Consider the following 27365-nt stretch of genomic DNA (forward strand, 5'->3'; position numbering starts at 1 on the left):
CTACAAAATCCGTAAGGACCCTCCGACAAAATTTCACCACAAGATTACATTTAATATTAGCAAAAAAAAAAAAAGCAATACTTATATTTTCATCTTACATAATTCATTAATCAAACTTTTAACATAAAAGTATCTTTTAAAAATATGTCTGGCAATTGACAGATCCCTACTCTGACCTTTTATTTGTAAAGGAATAAATTTAAACATGTGCTCTTTTGTAGTTATCCACTAATCTCATAATTAGAATTAGAGAGGTCAGGGATTTATACAACCAGCAGTTTAGTTATTTACGCTCATTTTAATCCCAATAGAAACATTCAAATATTTGGGGTAAAAACATTACTAAAGTACCTAGTAGTCGTTTACCCGGTGGTGATCCCATTAAACTGATTATAGATTCGAATAGAAAACACAAATAGAAACATGTGTTTCGGTACAACAAAAATCGGAAGTAAAGTGAACAGTTAAATGACAGAAACATGTGGTCAAATATGTTTTAACAAGGAAATAATTATTTCAGAGAAAGACGCAAAGATCAGTCTTCAATCAAATGAATGACCCCGTATTGTGTAATTAGAAAGTTTATTCAATTCTAGGGCAACGAATCATAATTTGATAGTTCGTGTGTGATAAAATTTTCAATACAGATTATGAGATACATATTAAAGAATAAGAAACTTTAAAAAACAAAACATAAAAACGCATATATATACGAATGACTTACAGTCGAGCATGGGAAATTGATCAACATACCTTACGAAATTTTAATTTGAAAATGATATTTGCGCGCGCTGAAGTGATTAATGTTTATTTGAATAAATCAAATAAAAAGAACTTATATGTTTGTGTTCTAAAAGGAATAGGCGGCATAAGACGAATTTCGTTTTCATTTTACAACACTTGAAAAATTACTACAGAAAATATGTTGTTGTTTTTATTGTTTTGTTTTCAACAAGAGTGTGTGTTTTAAGTTCATTCATTCTCGGCACCGGAATAACCATATGTCCGAGATTATAGCATCGGGGACGTCTTTTTCAAGCAGAATCTTCCTGGTAGCCCATTCTTCGTTCGTTAGTGGTAAAGGAGACGACAGTACTGTCAAGGCATCAACTTCCTGACTGACGACAACAAAAACGGCATTCATTAGCGTCAAACCTCCAGAGTAAGTTACGACAGGTCAACCAATCACCTCTGGTACTTGAGATGACTTGACCTTGACCTGCCGTGTGCCTTCTCCGCGACGTGCATACCTCTGGAGGGATTTGGAGAAGTTTCAACAAAAACCTCCAAAACACGCTATTTATAACACCATTCATAGCACTGACGCTTCGATGTTCTCATCTATTTGCGGGAAATGGTCGACAAGGAAAACCCAACGTAATAACCGCACACTCTGTTAACAACAGATTTTCCGCAGTATATATTTCAAGCTAGTGAGGTTTCAAATCCATAAGTTGGTTGAGTGTTGGCGGTAAAAAAAGAAGATAAAAAAAGAAGATATAACTTCCTGATCAATTTTCACTTAGGTTGATTCAATTTTGAATAAGCTTTGCAGATATGTATTTTTTCAAGAAATATTTAGCTTTAATATTATCCGAAGCCGTCAAAGTCAGCGACGAGTAATGAAATGGGAATAATTTTCTGAAACGTGATTTTATTCGAGATTTGCTTCGGGAGAAGACAACTTTCTGTCCGTAGAGCATGAATATTAATACTCATCACAAGACAGTGTCTTATTGATCTCAATTATGGTACATGTAAATATGTATAATTTTTATGTTCAATTAAAATGTTGCTTAACTTGCAGTTGTTATTGTCACGGGTTACTCAGTCGGTAGAGCTTATATTACTGCCGCAGCTGATAAGCTGTCCGCGAAAACAACATTTATAATACTTGATGGACAATCATGGGTCCTTTGGAATGGGTTGGAAACTGTGAAGTAAAAAGATATATCAAAGATATATAACAATATTTATTGAAAAGTTTACAATGTACGTCTATATATAATAAACTGTTAATGGTGAATGCAATGAATCAATATAATAACAAAGTACATGTATACAAAATATGAAATGATAACATGAACGATTCCTTTTACAAAGTTGAGCTTTAAAATACTTATTAAGAACATAGTTTAATACAAATTACTTATACTTATTACTAGAGTGAAATGCACAACAAAAATGTATCACTAACCTGTGAAGTAAAAAGATATATCATTCAATGATATTAAAATGACATAAAGTATTTATGATGTACAGTCCTAGAATATTTTGATAAGGAACTGTCAGTTGTAAAATGGTATGATATGATCTTATAATGAACAGTCGTCATACCTGCTGGTATGTCATTTATAAATGGTTTTTAGGTTTTTCAAAATTTGCATGATTAACAATCCGAATGTAGACCTCAATGAAATGTTCTGGAATATTAGCAAAATGAATAGTCAACCATATTAACCATTTATATGAATGGCTGAACGATAAATGGCGCAATGTGCATATCTTCTTATTTAACAGCACATTTTAAGCAAAAGAAAAGAAACTATAAGTCTGAAACATTATGTCATAGCCTCTCCATCAGTACATTCAGTGCTTTGATTCTATCTGGTTAGTGAGAATAATAATATCTGTCATATTTTGCGGTTCGGATCGGAATATCCGTCCCAAGGTGACCCGCCCATGGGCGGGTGACCGAGGGACGGATATTCCGATCCGAACCGCAAACATATGTCAGATATTTTTTCTTGCATATTCAACCATATTTCATTATATTTCAAATTCTTTATCTTTATTTTCAATGAAAATTTATATCATTACAACCGTAACTACTTTCTTACAGCAGCGTATGAATTACAAAATTATTCATAACTGTAAAATGACGTCATCTTTATCGTGCCATTGTACAGCACGCGACTCATCTGGAACCCCCCATGCCAGATGAAAATTCCGGTATTGGTTAAAGTAACGGAAACGCCAGTCTGATATGCAAGAAAACTACATCCCCATTGACAACTTGTTATAACTTGTTTAGACAGAAATGTAGAGTAAGAATTTATTAAGCACAGTATTGCTGAAAAGAATTTTTATGCACATAGATAAGAAGCAGTTTTTGTTATTGTATAAAGGTCTTGTATGACCAATCACCGATTATGGAAATATCATTTATTACCCTGTAACAAAGAAAAATAAACAATTAGTGGGAAATACCCAAAGAAGAGCCACAAGAATCATCCCTGAACTAAGAGGGCTCACATATAAACAAAGGTTAAGGGCATTGAATTTACCAACTCTTGATCACAGACGTCAACGTGGAGATATGATACAAGTTTTTAAACTTATTCACAAAATAGACGATTTTGACTATGAAAAGTTATTCAAATTATCTGTTACAAATCATGAAATCCGAGGACATATTTATAAATAAGAAAAGTTAAGACCACTTAAGGCAATAAGACAAAATTCCTTCACTGATAGAGTCGTAAACGAATGGAACCTACTTCCCGGTGAAATAGTTTTACCAAAGAATGTTAATGAGCTCAAATATAAATTAGATAAGCACTGGTAGTGGAAAAGATTTAAAATAGACAATATCTATTGAATAGACCAATTCCGGAGCGGACGACAATGAAAACTCGAGGGGAATGTTAGTCCGTTAGGGGACTAATAAAGTTTCCCATACATCACAAGGAATTATAATCAGCTTGAAATGAACTTAGTGATATACAGTCACTAGTTACTCAGTTCGATCGGATAATTCTACCGGATTATTAATGAATAAACGCCGACAGCATCATCATCAAATAGGCGATAAAAGCATATTTTATCAATTTTCCTTAATAATCCCTCAAGTCTTGCTTGCTTAATAGCCGCTAGTAAATAAATCTAAATGAATTTATAGCGTCCTTGAACTTGGGTTGTTGTTGTCATCTGACAAAATGTAAACAAACTATTTCATTCATAATAAATACAATAGGGCGACAAATCTAGCTTGATTTTTCCAGCGTTTTCCTTTAGTTGTTTCCCATACAGAATCTTTGTTTGGCGGCACAGGGAAACTTCGATTTGAATATGGGCTTATGTCTTCTTCTATTAGATTATGCTAATCAAAAATGCTTCCCGCGAGAGGAGATAACGTTCCACGACTTCTGTGTCCCTTAAATTGTCTAGCACGGCTATTCGCTTACGAAAGATTCGTGGCAGAGGTCGGCGTCTCTCACTGCCAATAAGTGAACAATAAGACGGCAACCATATCTACGTAGTGCGCGTTGAATTTATGGCAGCAATAACTGAGCGTAACTTAACGTTCAAACTTACTCAACTGGGTAGTTAAGAAAGTTTATTGAACCGCAAATAAATACGTTAGTTTTGCTAACGCAAAAACTTACGCAAAAACTTACGTTCAAACTTGAGTAACAGTAACGTCAGAATGTTAGTTAAACGCTCCCCAGGCGGACTTACTGCATTGTACACGAAATGTAATTTTACGTTAGTTGCGTTTCACGCGTAATTTTACGACAAAGAAAATTACCGTAAGTCACTCTTCAATAGGAGGTGGAATAGCACTCCCGGATGTTTACAGTCGTCTGTCTAAAAGAAGAAGAAACGAAAAGGCGGAGGTGGAGGTATTGATGGCAGGCTACATCGTGAATTATGCCAATATTTAAAGTAAATGTTCACCAAAAGTTAATGCCAAGTAAATGTATCGTGTTGGAAGGATATATCTTTGTTAATTATGAAGCCATTGGTACAGGCGTGGCTGGGAATCAAAACTACAAAATGTAAACAAACGCCGCCATCTCGGAACGAAAAAGGTTTTTTTTTGTTTATTACTCTTTTTGTTGGAAATGACCGAAAACCAGAAACGCTCCACTATTTTCCGCTTCTTTCGGTTTATGTTGCTTGCACAACTATTTTGTCAAACAAAAGATATAGCGTACTTGCAACTCGAAGCGGGCCAGAATTTATATGTGGTTATGTTGATACGACGCAATTAACATTGCTTTATCCATATTTTGTCGTTCAAATCAATTATATAGTCGTTTCAGAATTAACCATAAACTTCCAAATATAAATTTACATCATGTACTTAAATTTTGTAAAAAAGAGATGTTTATTTTGAAAGAAGATAAAGATTTTTACGAAATGATACGACGTAGTTTAAAGGAAAATATGATACGACGTAGTTGTATTTTTTGGCAATCTTTTTAACAGGGATAAATTTGCCAATATAAGTCTATTTTTACCGAATAATCACTTGCGCTTGATAAAAAACATTCATGGTTTATGGTAATGTTCTGTCGCTTTTAAATATTTAGAATACGTTGTTTCATTTCCAATATAGCACTTAAATTGAAAGTTTACAATGCGTGAGCTACTTATCAGATAAATATGAGCATGTTCATTAATCATAATATCTGAAATAATTTCCTATATCTTCTTGTATGTTCAATGTTATTGCTATATTTTTTTGGGATTAAAATAGAAGTCTATGAACTCTAGTCACAAAATTCAATTTTGCTAGCTAAGCTCTTGGTAAACTGTAGGTCCACATGTTCTAGGTAATGACTGATAGTTTTGTGGTTTTATTTCAAACTTGCATTCTACACTTTAGTTTTACTAAAGGCAAGGACCTCAGGTGCGCCTTTGTGCATTATTTCAGACAAATATTTCGGTATTTTATGATAGAGGTCGCCCTGTTTAAAAAAGGCTGCAAATCCAAAAATGATGTAAATTTCAGGAATTTGTTTTAATCTGTTAAAGCTTTTTAAGAATAGATTTAAAATACCATTTGATGAAAAAAATAATCGTTTAAATTAATAAGATCATCAAGCTATCAGAAAGTGCTATTATATAATACAATAAAAGAACAGAACAGATCAAATCATTTATTATTTTATTATTTTCAGCCTAAAGCATACGTTCCTCATCTTAACAGAAATACAGTATATCAAGGTATCACATAAACATTACAAAACATGAACATTCTTACATAAGTATATGTACATAATTATTTATCATAAGAGTGACATAATGGCTATTTATACAAAGTCGGATTACAATACATTATTTTCTACATATATCGAACAAAAGGTTGGTTGTAACAATTGTTATCCTAGCAAGAGAAATGTACTTGTAATCATTAAGAGATACTAAGAGCAATATGATATTGAGGCAAAAGCAATGTACTATAGTACATTATTCTTTTTCAAATTTTGTACATTCTTTGATTTAAACAACTGAGTCAGTTTAAACACACTAGGACGTTCCTAATAAAAATTGTCTATATGGTTGCCTTTCACTTTTATACATTGCACATGTTAAAATAAAATGATATTCGTCTTCAATGTCATTTAATCCACATACTTCGCAAACTCTATTCTTTTCCATCGTATCTGCCGGACTCACTTCGAAGTTTTTGTGAAGAGAGTCTAAACTTTGTTAAACCTTGTCTACATTTTTTGATCTAACACTCATACACGAAACCTTGTTTAACACTCTGATAAATAAATAGAACACTATTGTAAGTCAACTATTATTCCAGTCTTGCACAAAAGTATCTATTAACCGTTGCTGAAAACATGAAATGAAACATAACATCTTGTTGTGAATGTAGAGGGAGACTCAACGTAAATCCTATGTCATAGCGCTTGAGCCGGTGCTAGAGAGCGACAGATATGTTGCACCTTTATAGTATCTCTCATGAACATGAAATTTTCTGATAAATGCATTATAAAGTTTTGCCAATGAAAATGTTTAATCATCAATTTATTTATTTATTAACATTTAAACATCGCAAATTATCGAGTTTTTCCAGAAAAAGTCTTTAATTATCTTTTCTTAAATGACAAAGATATGAGGATGAAACATATTTCTATTGAATAAAATAATTATTAACTTTTAATATATAAGTATATAAATACAATTTATAAGCGAAAGCTTTTATTTAAGTTTCGAATCATGGAGCGGAATATTCATTAGCTTTATTTCAAACTTTACGACACTGCTACATCTCTGGTATTTAATAACTGATTTCGAAGAATCTTTGGCGTATTTACAAGAGTGAATCAGTTGACTGTAAACTCATTCCATGAAAAGTGATAATGAGGCCAAAGTATATAAGAAGAAATAAAGTGAAAGAAAGAATCCATAAAAACGCACAAAACGACAAAGATTTTACAGGCTTGATTTTATTGAGCCTGTTCATGGATGGTAATTGAAAGTGCAAGTTACCGACACGGTCTTAAGCAGTATTACACATTTAACATGAAAATTACAATTTTGAATTTGCAGTGCAAGGCTTTGAATGAAGATTAAGTATGAGTACCGAAAATGATGTTACTCGCGCGTTACGAGGTCTGGAAAATGTAATGGTGTCTTCTGGTACATGTTCATATAACACATAATGTACCAATCATACAAATGTACAAAACAAGTTTGGTGGAATTTGAATAAAACGTTAAACTTACATCTAAAGAAGGCTGACTATTATTTTTACCAACCAGCGTTGATAATTTCAAAGGTTAGAGTACGATTTAGTTAAGAAAACACACGTGGGATTTAGTAAAGAAAACACACCTGTTATTATTACATGTATTACAAAACACGACCAAATGTTCATAAATCTACGAGAAATGATTTATTTAAGGTCTTTATAATTAAAGAGAGAGTTTGCTTTACACCTAAGTGCATATAAATATACAATTACTATACAAAACAAAGACAGCATCAATTCTACAGGTGCATATTTTATAAAGTTGTGTGGTATTTCATCCATACATGTACTGATGCGAATTGAAATAATGTGAATGACAAATGACCACGTGACTTTTATCGCAGAAACTGAACTCCTGATCAAATAGTACAAATGTATCACAATTATACTATATATCGTACATTCAAAGTCCTGTAATGATACAATTTCAAGTTTTTTTCACAGCACAGCAAGGCATACGATTTAAGTTAAAATGTTTGGCAAAATATAACAAATACATGTACATAGAATGTGTTTATAAAAAGCAATGTTATATTTAGTTAATTCCTATCTGCGGATTATTTGAATTGGTTAATAGGAACCGATGAATATTTTATTTGAGAAACGTATGTATGAAATAATACAAATCTCTCAGCATATTATATTCGTTGTTCAGGAAATATACTCATAAACTCTAGCATGCAGTCATCACGTTTATACTCTCCGCAACACCAAAGATTTACATAAAATGCTTGCGACTGCTATAAAAATATAAAATTTTAAATAATGCTTTTAAAAGCATATCCGATGTTAAAATGACATGTATAATCTTGACATAATTCAGAATTTTTAACGAAGCAATACATGAAATAAACAAATAAAAGTTAAAAGTGAACTTTGGACTTTTTTTTACTATGCTTTGTCCAGCAGTTTATACACAAAATATTTTCTCTCTTTTTTTCTAACAATTAAACGCTAAAAATTCTAAACTGACGTAAATTTATCAGTTAAGTGTTGCAGTATCGTAACAAAATGTGTTGTATTACGGTGACAAAACAACACACACACACACACGCACACACGCACGCACGCACGCACGCACGCGCGTGCACGCACGCACACACATACACATTATAATAAAGTAAATAAACAAGTGAAAGAAACAAAGTGAAACAAAGAAGAGTAAAACGTTTATTTATAGCATACATTATAGGAAAAGGGACAAGCAGGATTGGGCAAATTTTGACACCAGGTGTAAGAGTTATATAACTTTTGTAGACGACCTCAAGGTGATACTACTTGCCAAATTTCTAAGCTTTGGTAGTTACTATTGATTCTTTTCAATCCCAAACTTGCATTTTTAAATAACATCATCTAAATACGTGAAAAATAATGTGAAAAAAAGACAAAAAAAAGACACAAAAAACATGCAATAAAGCATTAAAAAAAACAACAGTAAAATCCTGACACATCCACAAACATGAAATTTCGACACACTTAATTTTATTGTCATTCACTTCTTTACAAATATTTTCGTTTATATTTGATGTTATGATGTTTCGTTACAATTTTGAACCGCCTCTTACTATTCAAATGCGTTTTATATTGGCTCAATGAATTAAGAGGTACAAATACGAAGATATTTAATACTGAAAGCGCCAACATTAAAAAAAGTAATAAATACGACAAAGTCACTACAAATCTTCAAGAAATGAAATTTCATGCACACATATATAGACTTTATAAATTAAATTTAGATGGCAAAATATTATCAGTTAGGAGAATGAATATCAATATAAAGCTTATAAAACATGGGTATTAAGTTTATAACAGATTGGCTTATTGATTTCTTATTTGTAGGCCTACTTAAATTTGTCATTTTGTTTGAATTTAATACGCATCCGATTTCATTCCGTGTATTTCTTAAATTTTTTTTTTTCAAAACCATTATGAATAACCTGATCAGAAACTGCTGTTCCTTATTACCACTTACAGCTCTTTTAATATATATTTACACATTTTTGTTTTATTTAGCAATCCATAGCTTTAAAAACAGACTCTAGTTTTGATGAGAGAGATGAAATACTTTCGGGTGTAGGTGTTTCTGTATTGTCCATTGCTTTGTAGATCTGAACTTGACAAAAAACAACAAAACAAACAATAAAAAAGCACAAAAAACAACAACAACAAGAAAACAAATGGCTTTTGTCAGTGCTAGATCAATTTATAAACCTCACTTTTTCATATAACATTAAAACCATCCTTTTTAAAAACTTAGATAGGCAATTGCCTGTATTTGGATTGATTCTAATTTCTTTCTTTTTATATAACCTTAAATAAGATCATTATTGCTTTTTTTCAGATGGATTATAGTCCTATTGACTTTTTATAACATAATCTTTAATGAAATTAATTCTTACTCTTGGATGGCGATCTCTTTTGAACTGCAGCTGACACAAATTGCTTAATCTCCAGATGTTTAATTTGATATAGTTTTGTCTAAATAATTGCACACGTTTAATGGAATGTAGTCAAAGCTTCCTATATAGGAACTATCCATTATAATCTTTAGAGATATCAGGCTATTCAGCCAACAGTATATTGAGCCTGGTCAGACTGCATATCGAATGTATGTGCATTGATATGCTGTATATTTGTTTAAAAGTTTCATCACTTTTTGTTTCAGCCGGTTACGTATAGGTCTAATATAAACACAGTAAGAAATGTTGATGTACCTCATTCCTGTATTTGGCTGCATACTCATACATTTGCGTTAAAACACTCGACTGGTTGAATTTGCCATAAAATTTCTGAATAAGAATCAGGATAAGTTAAAATAAAAAATAAATTATATGTTAAAAAATCATTGTGATTTAATTATTTTCTAATAAACTTTTTAAGGGCACTGTGACATGTCAGGGTATTTACTTAATGGCAAAATGTACTTTTGTGCTTAGATTTACGTTACGTTAACCCATTACTTCATGAGCATTTTGTGAAAAATGGCTGTTTTCATTGAAAAGTCTCCCGTTACAAGTTCAAATTGCTATAATACTATAAAAACTGCTTCAACACTAATCAAACTTGGCACAAATGTTGACTGGACCATTGCCCTTGCAACAACATGCTCAGGCTTAAATTTTCTGTTACCATGGCAACGAGGGGACATCTCAAAATTGCCAAAAATCACTATTTTGCGTTGATTTTTTCCATTATAATTGATTTCAAAGTGCTGCAACTTCTCAATGGATTGAGATAGAGTCAAATGCTTTTCAGCGTTGGTTACACGTTACCTTATGATCAATCTGAGGTCATTTATAGCCTCTCACAAGTCCAAAATTTTCTTGGCGATAAGGGGGACTCCGCCCATTTCAAACCCCCAAACAGAAGGGGGCACATCCCCCTTCTGGCAACCCCCTGATGTATCTTTTGGTTGGGGGGCCGCGCCGAAAAAGTGGTCACTTTTTTTAACAACATTTCTCAAACAAAAACAAGTGTTAAGGGCCTAAATAATGCATTTTTTCACCATTTGAGACAACAAAAAGGGGGGGGGGGGGGAAAAAGGCGTTAAAAGGCGTGTATATGAAGTAATGGGTTAAATCCATAATTAACAACATACAGAAATGATCTTATGATTAATCGTATACACTTTAATGCATGTGCTAGACAGGCGATACGGCGATGCACATTGTTATAAACTATTATATCATTATCATTATTTAAATGAAATAGAAATGGGTATGCACTTTCCCGAACAAGACACAATGTACGACTGTTTCTTACCTGTGATACTTTTTGTTTAAGGTACGAATTAAGTTCTTGGTCACTGATTGCTGGCGACATTTTTATGTCCTCAAAATACTGGCGTACCAAAGATTGGTATCTGGGTATTTCTTTGGCAAACAGGAGCTTTTTTGTTTGTGAACTCTATAATGTAATGACAGAGATTGAACGAAAACTTCACATTTATCATACAATATTTTCTTCAAAATCGCAAAAAAGTCAAATGAAACATTAAAGATCTATGACAAAATGTGAACAATTTAATATATAATATTGAAGTAAGACACACATATGCTTATATTATACATACAAACGTTGTTATATATTCGGCGTACCTTTAAGCAAACTATAAAGAAAGTGAACTATGTACATTGAATGACTGTCATTTGCATAAAATAGAAAATGTTATCATATCAACTTTAAATTACATAAAATATTTATTTTCTTACCGGACAAAAAACAAGGTCAACAGTAGAGCAACTGTTCATTAAGGTTTGAGCAACAACAGACAGACACGAGTCGACAATAGGAGGTTTGTGAACATCGAAAACAAACTCTGGGTTCTTGATGATGTTCATCCAAAAGCATAGCAACAAACTGAAACATTTACATGAAGTATCAAAGATTTTAGTCAGTCTGTGTTAATTAAGAGAAAGAAATTATTTCAAATTTTGTAAAACAATTTTGTTAACATTGTTCGATAGATAATGTTCATACATGCCATTATGCAATTTTAATGTTTTCGTTCAGTAAAATCATCGCACAAATACTTTTAGTTGATAATGTTTAAATGTATTTGATATTAGAATCCTTTTCATAAAAATCAAAGATACAACGGAATATTTCTACAAGTATCAGTTACGTGTTTATAAAGTTCCCTTTTTGAAACATTCAGTAAAAACGAATAGAATTTCATTTATTAACAGATGTACCTATTACACTTCCAGGCATGTAGAACATCCGGATCGTTTAGACCGCGCCTTGAAGCGGCACTATCTAGGTGGTCAAACAGAAACTTAATAATAATTGGCGGCTTCTCTCCGACACTCAGGACGGCCTGAAATAGGTCATCTATGTACGTCTGCAGTGTGCCCTGAAATATGTGTCGTATGTTTTTTATTGAACGCGGCATTATTTAGGCTCTGATTTCAATCAAATTTGTCTTGCCGCATGTCTCTTTTGAACAAACATGATGTCATCGCAACTAGGGAAGATAAGGATATTTGTAGATTTATTCTAGAAGCATTTAATATTCTAGTAATTTATAAATATGTATATATTGCTTAGGTTTGTTAGAAATATTATAAGTTGTTACGAATTGCATATGTTTTGACCTGCTGCATATTTAAATTAACTTTCCCAGTTTTCAATTTTGGAACTGCACTTATGTGCAGGGTGGTCAAGCTCAAAGTGCTTTCCTGATTTCGGCTTTTATAAATTACTGCGTGTGTTGCTATACTAAGTTTGGTTTATATATATATGACTTGGTGTAAACATTGTTGCAGAACAATTACATTCTGATGAAACGTCGCAATTACGTTTAAAATACTATTGAGAATTGATTCGTTAAACGCAACCAAATAGAGGGACAATTATGATATCAAAAACTGCTTTACATTATACATGAACTAAATCTTAGCAAGCACTAGCGAAATTAAGTTACTTTTCATACAAGCAGACTTTAACTTCCTTATTTTAATTATTCAATTGTATTGAGAAAAAAACACAAATGATATGTGAAACAATATCAATATATAAGGTGAAAGTGCTTCATTTAGTCCTTGGGAATACATACCTTTGTATACAGCAATGAACACACAAAATGATAAAACGAAAACTGCAAACTCGGTTTAAAAAACAATGATAAATATGAGATTGATCACCTCCTACCTTTGTGTTAAGCAATCCCGGAAGAAATAGGTCACTGGCTAACTGTACTTCGTCATCGGTCTGATGCTGTTTTGTCTGAAATACATATCCAGAAAAAGCCTTATTCTTTTCATACTTTGATTTCTTTTACACATGTACCGGTAAGGCTAAAATGACATAAGTTTGATAAAAAGTACGAATACATGTATTTTCAAAAATATTAATATTGACAATAACTAGTTATCCCTTAACTAGTCCATTTTGAATGTTAAGGGATTTCTATAACAAAATACGAAAATTCAATTGTCAAGAGTATAGAGCCTTGTCAGAATATATGGAAATGTAATCTGACATGGCAAACACTAACCACATTTAATTCCAAATGATTGAAGACTTAGTTTAATAATCAAAGAGTTAAACTATTTCCTCCAGGGATATTGATTTCGAGACTTGTTGTAAAAATAGTTGCTGTTTATGCCAAAGTTTATAAAATTAATATGAACGATTTATAGTGTCTCCCATAAATAGGCAATTATGTACAATGTAGCATTTATATTACTTTTTTCCAGAAAGCGTATTCCTCTTTATGCTGTTGTAATATGTGTCGCATCCCAACAAACATTCTTTTATTTTATTTTATTGAAGAATGTTACACACTGTTATTTGTACAGATCCAAAAGGAAAATCAAGGTAAGAATGGTATCACATGCATATTTAGTACGAAATAATATCATTACGAACTGGAAATTATGTCTGAATGAAGCGACTATCAGTCAAATGCAAGCAGGATAAGATAGATAAGATAATCATAATAAAAACACTGTTATAGCATGCATACTTTTAACCATTAAATACCCCTTCATCTACAAAATGGAATAGTTCTGCTTTGAAATCGGAACTATTCAATGTTACTATATTTAAAAATACACTGCTTAAATTTGGGTAATTACTTTTATTGCAGACATTTATTGAAATCTTTGAAATTCTTCCTGAATATGCCTAATTGAAAAAATGCCTAATTGTGAAGCTGCATTCCCAAAAACTTGCTTTTTTCACAAATAAATTGCAAAAAAACTGCTGTTCAAGGACTATGTATTCATACTGTGTTGACCTTTATTGTGTTTGTGATGTATACCTATAAAGTGTGTACACAATTTAAAAAGGTAACATAATAATATTATCATCTCTGTGTGCTCAAAATATGCTTATTTTAAAATTGCACGCAAACTACTATGGCGTGGCTATTTATTAGTAAAATATCATGGCAAATTTCGAGAAAATTTATGTAAATGCACACATATACCATGGAAGCTTTAAACTACATTAGGAATAAAATATTTTAATTATGTTCTTTCATATTTTTCAAGTGAAACGAATTGAAAATAAAATTTGCAAACTTTATGTCTTGCATCTTAAGATGAAGTAAGAGTGGTACATGCAGGGTAAATAAGAGCAAACCACAGCCAGATATCGGGTTTTTGAAATGTAAAATGTGTTTAAAATTCATAGAATGATTAACGAAGTTCTGCATATGAAATGTATCGTTTAAATACAGTCCGCGGACTAATGCAATGTCAAATGCACAGTGAGATCTAAACCAAATATCTGTAAAAATTATATATTGTGCATGCAATGCATATTTCATTCCGGAATTACCAGGTGCCAAAAGTTTGACCCACTGATGGACCTCACGATTGGTTTCGAACTTCTAAAATTACCGACAATGAATGAATCTGGTGATTCTGTAAAACAGAGAAGATTAGGTTATTGAGGAAACTGGACATGTGTCGATAGGACACGGATGTCCCTACATGCTCCTGTATTGTCACAAACATGTTGAACAATGATTAATGTGTATAAACAAAGCAGTTCATTGCTTTTTTGCTCAGTCTGGGGCCATAACTTTGCAAACTCTTCAACAAATTTGCAACAAATTACTACTATGCCTAACATCATATGATGGAAAATATTCATAGCAAGTTCTGTAGCTCTAGCGGCTTTGGAGTTACATGCCAGGTATGTCCTTATATGATATTTGTTTAACCAGGGGGCATCAAAATATCCAGATACGTTTTGTCACAAGCTGACATTCTTTTTGACCTTTAAGTGGTATTTTCATACACAAACCAGTGTTAGTTTGGATTTAACCAACGGTTAAAATAGTGAGGGCATAAAAATACACCAGACTAGCTCACAGACTTATACTTTCATAGCATTCAATATTTGAAAATATTATTATTTATTTCCCATATTATAACTATAAGAATGCAAGGTGAGGTTATAACAATACCTTAATTTACAAATTACAATTTGAATAGTTCAATAGGCAACATTTACTGACTGTCCTACATAATCTGATAATTAACTTGTTTTGTCTCGTTATATCATTTTTTAAACATCACATAAATGATCCTACCTTCCGGTGCGACTGCTGTAAAGGATTCTTTTAATTCTATGTTGAAGAAGAGGTTAACTTTAGCCCCATCGTGAATCTTGTAGTGCTGAAGTGTATTTATTCTCTTCCATATACCATCCTTTGTACTGGAGTCATCATCATCACTCAACAATATTTTCGGATCCCTATCATCTTCTTTCACCTCTTTAATTTATACATAAAGAGTTGAACCTATCTTTGCCTTTACATTGTACAGTAATAATATATCATTAAATGTTGCTTTTCTTCTAAGTCGCGCTTGCATAATATCTTTATATGACATTTCAAAGAAAACATTTGTTACACAAGATTTCTAATACACGTTTCAAAAGTACAAACAAATACCTAGTTCTGTGCTATGTACTGAAGGTCTCTGCGAGTATGGCACATTCTTATAAAAAATCTCCAGCATTTTAGCCTTTGCTTGAGTGACAGTGTCACAGTCAAGAACTTGAACAGAAATCTGTTTTTCCTTGTTGTCAATAACATCAACATGGGTAACGTCAAGTGTCTAAATAAAAATAAAAAGTTGTAACTTGCAATTGAATCGTATAAATACTCATTTTTTTACAATCAATTAAAAAATTACTAGTTTCATAGCAAACTATATTGATGGTTGCCATATTCAAAATATACTACTCAAAATGTGATTTGGGCCATTTCTTCCTCCGATGCCAGCTTCGCCAATGGGATGAGCAGGGATACTTATTTGAACACAAATAATGTCCATAGCGTTTGTGATATAGCCATGCAAGGAAATGATTGATTTGTTCACGTGTGACGACAGATGAAGCATGAGGAATTCTTGAACCACCAAATCAAGATTTTGACGACATGTATACGAAGTTTACGAGGGATGTATGGAAAATACGGAGACTTTCTTCATCAAATTACAACGCGAAATAGGAGAATCCAAAAATACACTGATGTGATTATAGTGTATACCTCATCGGTAGGTAACATGAAAAAAACTAATAGGATTGCAGATGGCCGTGTCACATGGTTTAAATTGCCACGGTAACAGCTACCTGGGGCAACCCAAAATTTATAGATGTCTATTCAACAATAAATGCGACTGATTATAGTTTGCGTCGATAGATTTTTATTAAATTCAACCAAATTATGAATGGACGTTTTAATGACGTGATTGTCATATTTTACGTCATTTCAACGTCGGTAAATGATATAAACAACACACAGACGGTCACAAGTCATTTATAGATTCAACGTCAAGGCGAACTCATCAGAGAGAACATATTTTCAGAGAACCAAAATGGTGGAAAAGTCTTAATATGCAAGTACCATTAGTCATGCACTGGTTTTCAAATGGCACAGACGATTTGGTATCGGTAAAGAAACAGTAGAAGATGACAGTGGAGGAGGAGGAATGTCAAAATCACGACGTTTGTAATAACGTCATTTCTGAAAGTCTTGGAAGATGACCGTTCGGAAGTTGGCAAGATCTTTAACTTGGGTGTTGACACAGTGCCCGGAATTATAACATCCACATTAAAGATATTAATGGTAGAGATGCATTACGTAAAATGTACGTAAAATTAATTTGCTCATAGTTAATAATTAATTTGTCAAATATGTATCGAAAATTGTATAATAAATATTATCCAGATTATTTTAGGTATGCCGTTATACGATTTCAACATATAATATACAGCTTTATTGTTGAAAAGCGTGATTAACATGTACTTTACAGAGTCAAATCAATATTGACAAACTGATAGCTTCACGTTAATTAGTTAATTATTTAGGTTAATGCTAGATGGGTACCTAGACTCTTGTCGCATCTTCCACATTCGCCTTACTTTGCTCCAGATGATTTCGCGCTGTTCCAAACAATAAAGATTCGTCCGAAGAGAAATCGGTTCCAGACGCTTGCAAAACTTTGAATTGGCACCAAAAACATTGTCGCTCAGTACACTGAGGACTGGTATAGGTTTTTATCCACCGCCATCAACGCTGCATCGAGTGCAACGGCGAGTATTTTGAAAAGCGTTGACTTTATTATGACGTCGCATTAAAGTGACGTTCAACGTGCGCCGCCATATAATAGGTGTATATTTTAATTATTCATTTACATGTAATTTTTGTTATCCGCTTTTATGCGAAAACATACATATTTGATATAAATTAGATATAAAAAAATACTAAAAAATTAAACAGTCTTTTTTTAATTTCAAAAGCGACAGAGTTATATCAAAAGTCTACATATTTTCCCAATATTCCTCGTACGTGTCTTGATTTCTTAGCTCTTGTTTATAATATTTGCAATTTATCGTATGAGAAAGCATTCGATGTAATGAATCAAACTCCAAGAAGGTGGCGAACGCATGACGAGATGAATAGGGGGTTTGAATGTTTCAGACACGCATGCATGTTTTAGAGACTGGTTGCCTGCACCTGGAATGTTTCCCACATTGTTGTTCAACGTAAAATCTTTTCCAAATTGAAGTAAATGTGGCACATGTACACATTGGTGGTAGTTCTAAATGTACAACACATACAGGAAACGATATATTGTTGTTCAGACCCGATGCATTCGTTTTCCAGATTGCTACCTAAGTGGTTAAGGAACAGTTTACAGAATAGAACAACTGTTCGGGTATTTACTCACACAATGAGAAAAGGGTTGCATGATGCTGGTATGAATACCAGACGTCCTCTCATTTGCGTATCTTTGACGAATAACAACATCAGAGAACCCCAACGTTTAGGCAATAACTGTATGTAATGGATCCCCCAAACTGGACCACTGTTTTTTTTTACTGGTGAGTCTTGCGTTCATTGAACGCCGCCTTTCCTTGTTGATCTTGTTTATCATATAGCATATTCTATATTCTTCCTAGACTTCACATATAGACGTGCGAGAGTTTGGAGAAGATGTCAATTTGCACCTGCTGGCGTCTTGAAACACGACCCAAACATATGCAGGTGCAGTGGGTCTAGATTTTTTTCTAATGCAGGTCAATGCTCGCCCATACACAACACACTACCCGCCACACAACCTATTACCTCTCACGTGGTGAAATTGAGCTTTGAGCTCATAACTCGGCCTGCCAGATCCCCGGACCTTAATCCAATTGGACATATGTGGGACATACTCCAAAAAGCCATTTGTGTCGTCATTCTTGCATTCTTAACAACAGGAGTGGAACAGAATTGCACAATTGAAGATCAATCGGCTCCCCAATTTACAGCATCTCCAGGCTCTTTCAGACTGTAATTAATGACCGTTGACACCTAACAAGATCCATGCAGCCTTTAGAAAAATAACCACTTTTACTATTTTCAGTGATTCACGTTTCGCTTAAATAATATAATACTCATGTTTCAGTTCAATAATGCAATTATTATCAAACTAGAAGGGTTTTTGTCACAAAAACATATGTCTTTAAAAACAATGTATGAGGAACATGCCGGTGATATGCACAACTAGGGATGGTAACGATCACTCATGAGAATTTTCATTGAAATCCCACCAGTAGCTTGACCTCTGAAAGCCGAACAAGATTTATTTTCCATTTTAAGCTCTGGTGGCCATTTTGTGCAGTGGAGCAAAACTTGCCGGCGATGTGCACAACTACGGATGGTACTGATCACTCCTATTTAGTTTTGTTGATTAAGTTTTGTTGAAATCCAACCAATAGTTTGAATGCCCAACAATGCTTTTCTATTTTTTAGCTCTAGTGGCCATTTTGTGCAGCGAAATGGAACGTACTGGCGATATGCACAACTGAATGGTATTGAAACACTTTCCCGTTTAAAGGGCCCGGGCAAAAAACTTTCTTATTTTTTTTTAAACTTTTCCTTTTTGTGAAGCGTTGGGGGGGTTGCCCCCAGGGATTATATTGATTTATTTTCTTAAAATTTGGGGGGTTAAAACCCAAACCCAATTTAGTTTTACCTGTGAAGGCCGGAAAAAGATTTTTTTTTTAGGTCTGGGGGAATTTTTTGCAGGCCCCAAAGGGGAAACTAGGGATGGGTTTTTTTTAAACCACTCCTTTTAAAAATTTTTGGGTTTAAATTTCCCACCCCGTAAATTTATCTGTTGGGGGGACAATTTTTTTAATTTTTGCTCTGGCGGCCATTTTGTGGGTGAAGCGGGAAAGTGCCGATAAAAAAGTGCACATCTAGGGATGGTATTTATCATTTTGTAAAAGGGCCGGGTTTAAGGGCCCAAACCCGTAAATTTTTTTCCTTTCAATGAAGGAAAAAAATTTTCTATTTTTACCAAGACGGCCCCTTTTTTGCAATGAAGGGAGAAAGTTCCCCGGTTTATGGTCACAACTTTTGGGATGGGAATGTTCACTCCTGTAAAAGGTTTTTGGGTTTAAATCCAATGGGTCAATTTCGGAGGAAAAGAACAGAAATTCTAACGGGTTTTTTCTTCTTAAAATTGGTTTTTTCTAATTGGGGTTTTTTTTTTTCCCCGAAAAACATTACGAAATTTAAAACATTTTTCAAAAAGTTACCTATTTCCCCCCCAGCCCCCATTGTTACGGGCCAGTTAGAGGGGGAATCAGACAGGCGGGAGGGAAAAAATAAAGTCTCCCAAACTTTTTGGAGACATTTAATTTAAAAAAACACAAAAATATTTCAAAGGGATAATTAACTGTTTTAATTGTTAACCCCAAATAATAATAATTACAGACTACAAAAGGGGCCCTTATCAATTTTTGAGTAGGACAACATATTATTATTTAAACTGTCTTTAACAAACACAGTAATAGATCTGCAAACATTATAGCATCGCGCTCCTAAATTTACATCATGTATAAGGTTACAAATGTTTGATTCACATCGTATCGAATGAAATCAAAGTATTTCCTTACAACATTACGGGTTTAAGCATTATATACTCAACATCCAACAGCTGAATTTGTGTCATAGATTTGTCAATCTTAAGTTTTGATCAATAATCAAAATGAAATGAATTTTAAAATCGAAATAAAAATATCTATTTATCTACTTTGACTCTGTACTAGTTGCAATCATTGTTCAGTTACAACATGTTGAGGATTAGGTAAGGGCTTTAATGTTGGAATATGAATAACTAAACTTAAAGGAGTAATGAAGTGACCACTGGATTAAAGTTTTAAACGTTACCAGAGTAACTGGATTGATCTCGTTATCGGCCGGTGTGAACAGTTTATCCTCCGAAAGCGTATATTTTCCACAGTTTGTTATGTAGTCTATCGGTCCTTTCTCAGACTGAATTTTGATTGCTTTGTATAGCATATACAATGCTGATCCACACCGCTCTTTAAGGAAAAGGTACAAGCAGACTGACAGCCAATGGGAGAATAGTTTCTGGGTTACACATTCTGATCTATAAATAGAAACCAAAAATAACTGTTACTTCATGTACATTTGAAGAAAAACATACATCATTCTTTTATACAATGCGTGTACATTTTATGCAACAATATAAAAGAAAAACAGCTAGATATAACTGCTGAAGTATCTTTCTAATGTTCACTTACTAATCATTCATAGCTTGCTTTCTTTATCAAGTGGCATTTTGCATGCTTGAAAGTACAAATACAAACTACCAAAAACCATTCATTTTGATAACTACCTTTGATCAGTGTGGTGCCTTTTGCAGCTAAGCATACTTTTACGATATATGCTATTACATATTCTTTTGTTAGCATTCTTATGATTTTGACCCTTTGCGCAATAATAGTATCTGACCTTATAATATTTAAAGCAAAAATGAATTTAAGCAATGAATGACTTAAGTCGCCTTTAACCATCCAACATTGTCTTTGTTTAGTACTTAATCAAGGTTGGCTTAATACGTTTCTGATAAATAAATTTGCATTGAATTGAATAATTTAATAATCTGATTCCCATGAAAATGAAAATATGTATCTACAGATAAGAATGATAAATATATATAATAGTATTATTTACCTACTGAGGAGAAGTTTCGGGGTACCTGATGCAATGTTCTGGTCAATTAGGTCATCTAGCAGTGTTGTTAGTATGCTGTTGAATTTAAATAAAATTTGGTTTCCATTTTGTTGCATATATAAGCGATATTAAGCAACTGCTAAAATAAGACAACTTTTTATTTCAAAGCTTAATATTGAGTCGTGTGATAGCATCGGCGAATTAATACGTGATAATTGAACAATACCCCGGGAAGTTAAAGGTTGAAGTTGAAACAAGGGTCTATTAATATTGTAAGCTCAACATTGCTTCTGAAATTTCTTTAACAATTCACTTATAAGCTGTCTTAAATTATTGAATTATAACATGTTAGTGTCATATATATACATGTGATGCATATTTTAGTAGATATAAGTTGATAATCATTGTGATGCGGAAAAGATTTCGGCAAACTGTCGTGACTTACCTAGTCACATATTCCATGTTGTCGTGATTCAGAATCATCAGTATTGTGGCAACACTTGACCTGTAATATAAGTATATATTCATTTTTTACATCAATAAAATGTGTTTGTTTTTTCGTTAAACAAAAAGAACAAAGAAAATAGAGCGGTATCATTTGCCCCGTTACATGACATATATCTAGATTTTTACTGTAAGTATTTTTCTCAATGTTTACTTTAAACAGAGCATCGAAAAACTTATTTTCTTTTGTTCCTTTTCATTTTTGACGTTTTTTTTATTATAGAAACGTTAATTGAATCAGCTATTTATTATCACAAAATGTAATTCAAAAATTTTGTTAATACAAATGTAAATGAAATATTGGCATGTTGTTTTCCATTTTCTTTTTGTCACAGTGTTTAGCTTTGATCCTGACCATAGCATATTCATTGATAAACGAAACCATGAAATGCACAAGACTGTTATGCTAGTTGGTCTTTGAAATGTATTAAACTGACAATTTATTTGCTCACATTTTTTATACTTACGGAATATCTGCGCTCGGTTTTAGAGCCAGTCATTGCTAAACGGGTAAAATCCCTGCTTTAAAAAGCACTTTAAATGATTCGTCGGGAACATTTCATTCAGTTAACGTAAAATATCCACGTGTGTTAAATAACAGACACATTCAATGTTACACCCTTGAGAACAGACCATACGTATATGGAAACAAAATTATTTAACCGTTAATAAATTTATTGAAATATCCCAGTAGATAAAGCTTTATTCTGTTGAAAGAACAAACTAAATATTGTTACATGTAGCAAAATATAACCGTCATTGCTAATACAAAATGTAAAACAAAATTTGAGGCATTTAATAAAATAGATAAATACAGAATCCCTAAAGAAAGCCCAACACGGCAAAATTGAAAATGTTGCAGGCTCGGTTTGATTGAGCCTGTTCATGGACGGTACTGGAAAGTGCAAGTTACCGTCCACGCCCCCCTAGCACCGGCTTAAGCAGAATTCAACATTTAACATGAACTGGTAAAATTTAGAATTTTGAAACATCCGCAGATGTGTTCATATGGCGGTTATCATGGAACCTTCAATGTGACACGGTAGTGCCATTCCATGAAAAGCGGCATATGGTCCCCAAGTAAAAAAATGCGTGTGCCCTAAACGAGAAAACAATGGGCCGAACTAAATAAAATGGAATTTTGAAAGGGGATCTGAGGTTATGAAGCCTGCGTATCACAGATAAGACGTCAAAAGACGTCAAAAGACAAATTTAAAAATCATTTTTGTTTGACAACAACATATTTCATTAAGCTCAATTGTGAAACAAGTTCTTGGTCACTGATATTGACCATTCTAGTCCACTTCCTTGAGCTACCAGTAAATATACCATACGAGGAAGCATGGTCGTTACAAAATAAACCATATTACTGATACGACTGGAAGTGATTACAGCTAGTATATTCATGCAGTCTGATCAGCCTGTATACTGTTGGTAGCTCATTATTCAAATTTTTATATTGACATCGTTTATCCTGAATGGATCGTTTAAATTCAAAGCAGGGCAAATCCTTAGCTAGCTGTATATCTTCCTCACTTGAAAGGATTTAAAGTCCCTGTCAGGATTCCAACCCACAGCGATGAGGGCCAAGTGGTATACATGTAATGTTATACATTATAGTAACTAGGTAACTTACATATTCAAAGTTACTGTTTATGATTAATATGATAATTACATCTTACTTGTCATTTTTTGTAAAAGACTGCTCTTTTTCCAATGTTTTAATCAATATGAGAAGGAACTGTCTTTTACGTAGTAATCCTTTAAAGGAATCCAAAGCTTGTTGAGCCTGTTCAGCCTGAAATGAAAAGTAGCTATACACTTATTAACGCACAAGACTACTGCACACTTTAAGACAGTCGGTATCAGGTTTTAAATATATAAGCCAACGGAAACCTTTGTAATCAAAAAGGGGATTATGATGCAGATAGGAATGTGTTATTCCATCTTTGAACAGTTGTTAATTTGCCTACTGCACTAGTCAACATTTTGGCTCAAGCATTTTAATCGGAATTCATGAACATGACTAAAATAGTGCCGATGTGCTCTGGTGTCATGAGGTTTTGGTTACAGTCCAATAGCCACTGTTGCTCCATTGTTGCTCCAAGTCTTTGCAGGAATGTTTGTGATTTTGATTTGACAAAGCGTACTCGTGAATAATATAATAATTTCAATCTGGACGATAGGGCATATCAAGTCAAACTCACTAGTGAATCTGTAAACGAATCATTAACAGTAAAGGTATATTATAAAACACGATCCTGTCTCCAAAAGAGAGAAGAAAAGAATATCTCCTGCAATATTTGAAAACTTACACACACTGACTGTTGGTTCATCAATATGTCTGACTTTTGTGATGAAAAAAGTGTTTTACTAGCATACACATCATATTCTCGAAACAAGGCGTTCTCCCCTTTTAGATTGCTTGTTAAATCAGAGACGGCAGTTTGTAATGCAGAGATTTCTGAAACAAAATATATCATGATTATTATAGAGCTGATTAATCTTTGCATGATCATGATATAGACACTTTCATTTAAGACCGGGTTCAGGTTGTCGCCCTTGGATGACGTCATTGGGGGATACGGTGGACATTGCCGATACGATTAAGTACATTAATAGAGGAATATAAAGATCTTAATCCTTTCTTTTGTAAGATTGGCAGATTGAAATTAACAAACAAAATTGTAATTGAAAGAAATATTACATAAAAGGGATGGTCAAATGAATGAAAATGTTTACTATGATAAGGTTAACGATTTGCTTTTATACTAGACTGACTGGATAATTGATCATGGTTACCATTTTCGTCTAATTCTAAATAATAAAAAAATTGTCGCATCGTGTTTTACCAGGCAGTTAAATCGTACTTACTTGCTAATACCAGAGATGTAGATAGTATATATATGTCTCTGCTAATATACAATACCTAAGAGGATATTTTGAGTTTCAAAAATGTAAGTATTCTGTAGTTTCGAAAAACGGCTGCGTAATATTAACTATTACGTATATATTAAAATTATTTTAATTTAAGCATTACTAAGACAAAAAATAATATAAATATATGTAATTTAAAAATAAGTTCTGGCATAAAAAAATTTAAAAAAATCTTATGAATGTACATGACTTTATACTATTTGTGTCGGCAAAAAAGCACTCTCAAAAAATCGTACATCACGCCAATATATTAAAGCTGGTAAAGTGTTATATTTTCAACTCGATACTTTTTTTCAGGCCCCACATGGGGTAACCCTATTTTTTCGCTTCGTCATATAACCATTTGTGCGTCTACATGGTCTAATCACATCCCACAGCACATCCCACAGTGGTTTTACAATTATATTTTTTCATGCATAGGAACGGGTATACCAGATGTGAAACTAATGTAGTGAAAGAAAAGAAAAACAACAATTACAAAAAAAAAAGAATCAAAAAGAAAAAAAAAACATATACAAAAAACAACAACAAAAACGTCGGAATTTTCTCAATGAGAAAACTAGAAAATGACCATTTAAATATATATTAAGTAATTTCAGTGTGTATGGGTGTTTATAAAATAATTAAATTTGACTTAATTACTAGCTTTTTTATCCTGGCATAAGAGAAAATCTTATAAATTTATATGTTCTTTTTGAAATTCGGTTGTTTTGCCCCGTAGCGAGAATTAATCCCAATCTGAATATCCCAATGAGTCTATATAGATACATGAGTCACAAATATATATTCTAAAAAAATGAAGGCAATGGTTCAATTAACAAATGTTTCAAAACATTTCAAATTGTCTGAGATAAGCTACTTTTAACTGAGATAATTTTAATTTTTTTTCTTTTTGCAGATTTTTTATTTTAAATTGCTTTGAATTTGGACGGATATCAATACAAGACCACTAAAATAAAGGCAACCAACAGTATTGAGATTTGACAGACTCGTCAGTTTACTGACAACCTATACTTTTATCGTGTGTGAACCGAAAGTGATTGCGCTTTAGCCGCCAGTAAAGAAGCAGATCAGCCGGTACTTCTGTGCCCAATAAATGAACTATTTCAACTTAAAAGTTTGATTAATCCATTACACACATTAACCATGTTAAAGAAATCATTGTTATGAGTAATTAAGGGGAGATACCCACCTTCACTGCATTGAGTTTCAAACTTTGCTTCTATTTTATCCATTTTATATAGCAGACCGGCTTTCTCTTTCTTCATGAGCTTACGTTTTCTCATCATTACAAAAAGAATGCCCAAAGATACCAGCAGACCAAAGATTAGAATCCCAACAACGCTTCCTGCTATGATGTTATCTTCTGTTTTCCTCCCTGGATCATCAAGCGACTTAACAGATGGATCATGGTATGTGAAATTACCAACATTTCTTGTCAGAAATCCGATACTCACCTTAAAAGCAAAGTATTGCTGCGTTAAACATTTCATTCGAGCAACCATTGGGAAAATCAACAATCAACCATTAATCAAATGCTACTATGATATTGTCCAACATTGCTATGATTTATATGGCAAGTCGTACTATGTAATTAAAATGCAATGTTCAAAGATGTTGTCACATACAGCAGCGAAAATGGATGTTTACTTACGTTGACATTGAATTTCTGGTTTATCACCCGCGGAATACATGTGGGTTCTTCCACTGGAGGTCGACAAAATATATAATCGTGAGCCATACTCACTATGTTGCACCTCTCACAGCCGATATTTATGAAAACGTCACTCTCTTCTGCTGCAACGTTTAAACGGTCTCCCTACATTTGTGATAGAAAAATACGAAATTTAGTTATTGCGTTTGTAATTCTTTCGCTAAACAAATTATAGTTGATCACATAAAAATATACTATGCTGCGAATGGTTGAGTAGCGGTCGATGAGCAGTCATTAGAAAGTGACATTGCCAGAACTCTATGTGATATTCATGTATATGATGAAAAACATTTTTTTTGTGTTCCCACGGTAGCAATATAATCTATGGCCATTTGTCTGAAGGTTTATTTATGTGCCTTCGGCCTTGATAAATATCATATTTATTACAAAAGAGCGTATGGTGTCAATCAATGTAATGTTTGTACCTTTATAGAGATAAATTCTGTGTATTTTTTATCCTCTGTGAAGTTTGTTATGATCGGATCTTCGAAGTACGAAAGCACAGCTATGCTTTTGGGTAGATTTTCTGCTTTTACCGATGAGACGTCATCCATTTCAAAACCAATACTTCATAACAATAATTAAAAGATAAAAATAAAATAATTGATGATATTGCAATATAATATAACAGAATACGATACGATATGATATTTGATACGATACAATAATAAGATATGATATTTGATACGATACAATAATAAGAATTCTGTATGGTACAA

General features: G+C 33.0%; 1 protein-coding gene across 1 annotated transcript; it reads right to left on the bottom strand.

The window, feature by feature from the left end:
- Nucleotides 1–8893: 8893 nt before the first annotated feature.
- LOC132757128 (plexin-A1-like) lies at nt 8894–26673 on the bottom strand. Its single transcript, XM_060748325.1, has 16 exons — nt 26587–26673; nt 26125–26389; nt 24370–24459; nt 23678–23816; nt 21937–21996; nt 21492–21566; nt 20682–20904; nt 15906–16071; nt 15543–15725; nt 14783–14868; nt 13148–13222; nt 12190–12350; nt 11707–11854; nt 11258–11401; nt 10210–10284; nt 8894–9603 (listed from the first exon to the last, which is right to left on the bottom strand). Exons 1-16 carry the CDS (start codon nt 26671–26673, stop codon nt 9505–9507), a joined length of 2076 nt encoding a protein of 691 aa, XP_060604308.1. The 3' UTR covers nt 8894–9504.
- Nucleotides 26674–27365: the final 692 nt, after the last annotated feature.

The sequence above is a fragment of the Ruditapes philippinarum genome, unplaced genomic scaffold, assembly GCF_026571515.1.
Source record: "Ruditapes philippinarum isolate M1 unplaced genomic scaffold, ASM2657151v2 ctg207_1_1_1_1, whole genome shotgun sequence".
Taxonomy (NCBI): domain Eukaryota; kingdom Metazoa; phylum Mollusca; class Bivalvia; order Venerida; family Veneridae; genus Ruditapes; species Ruditapes philippinarum.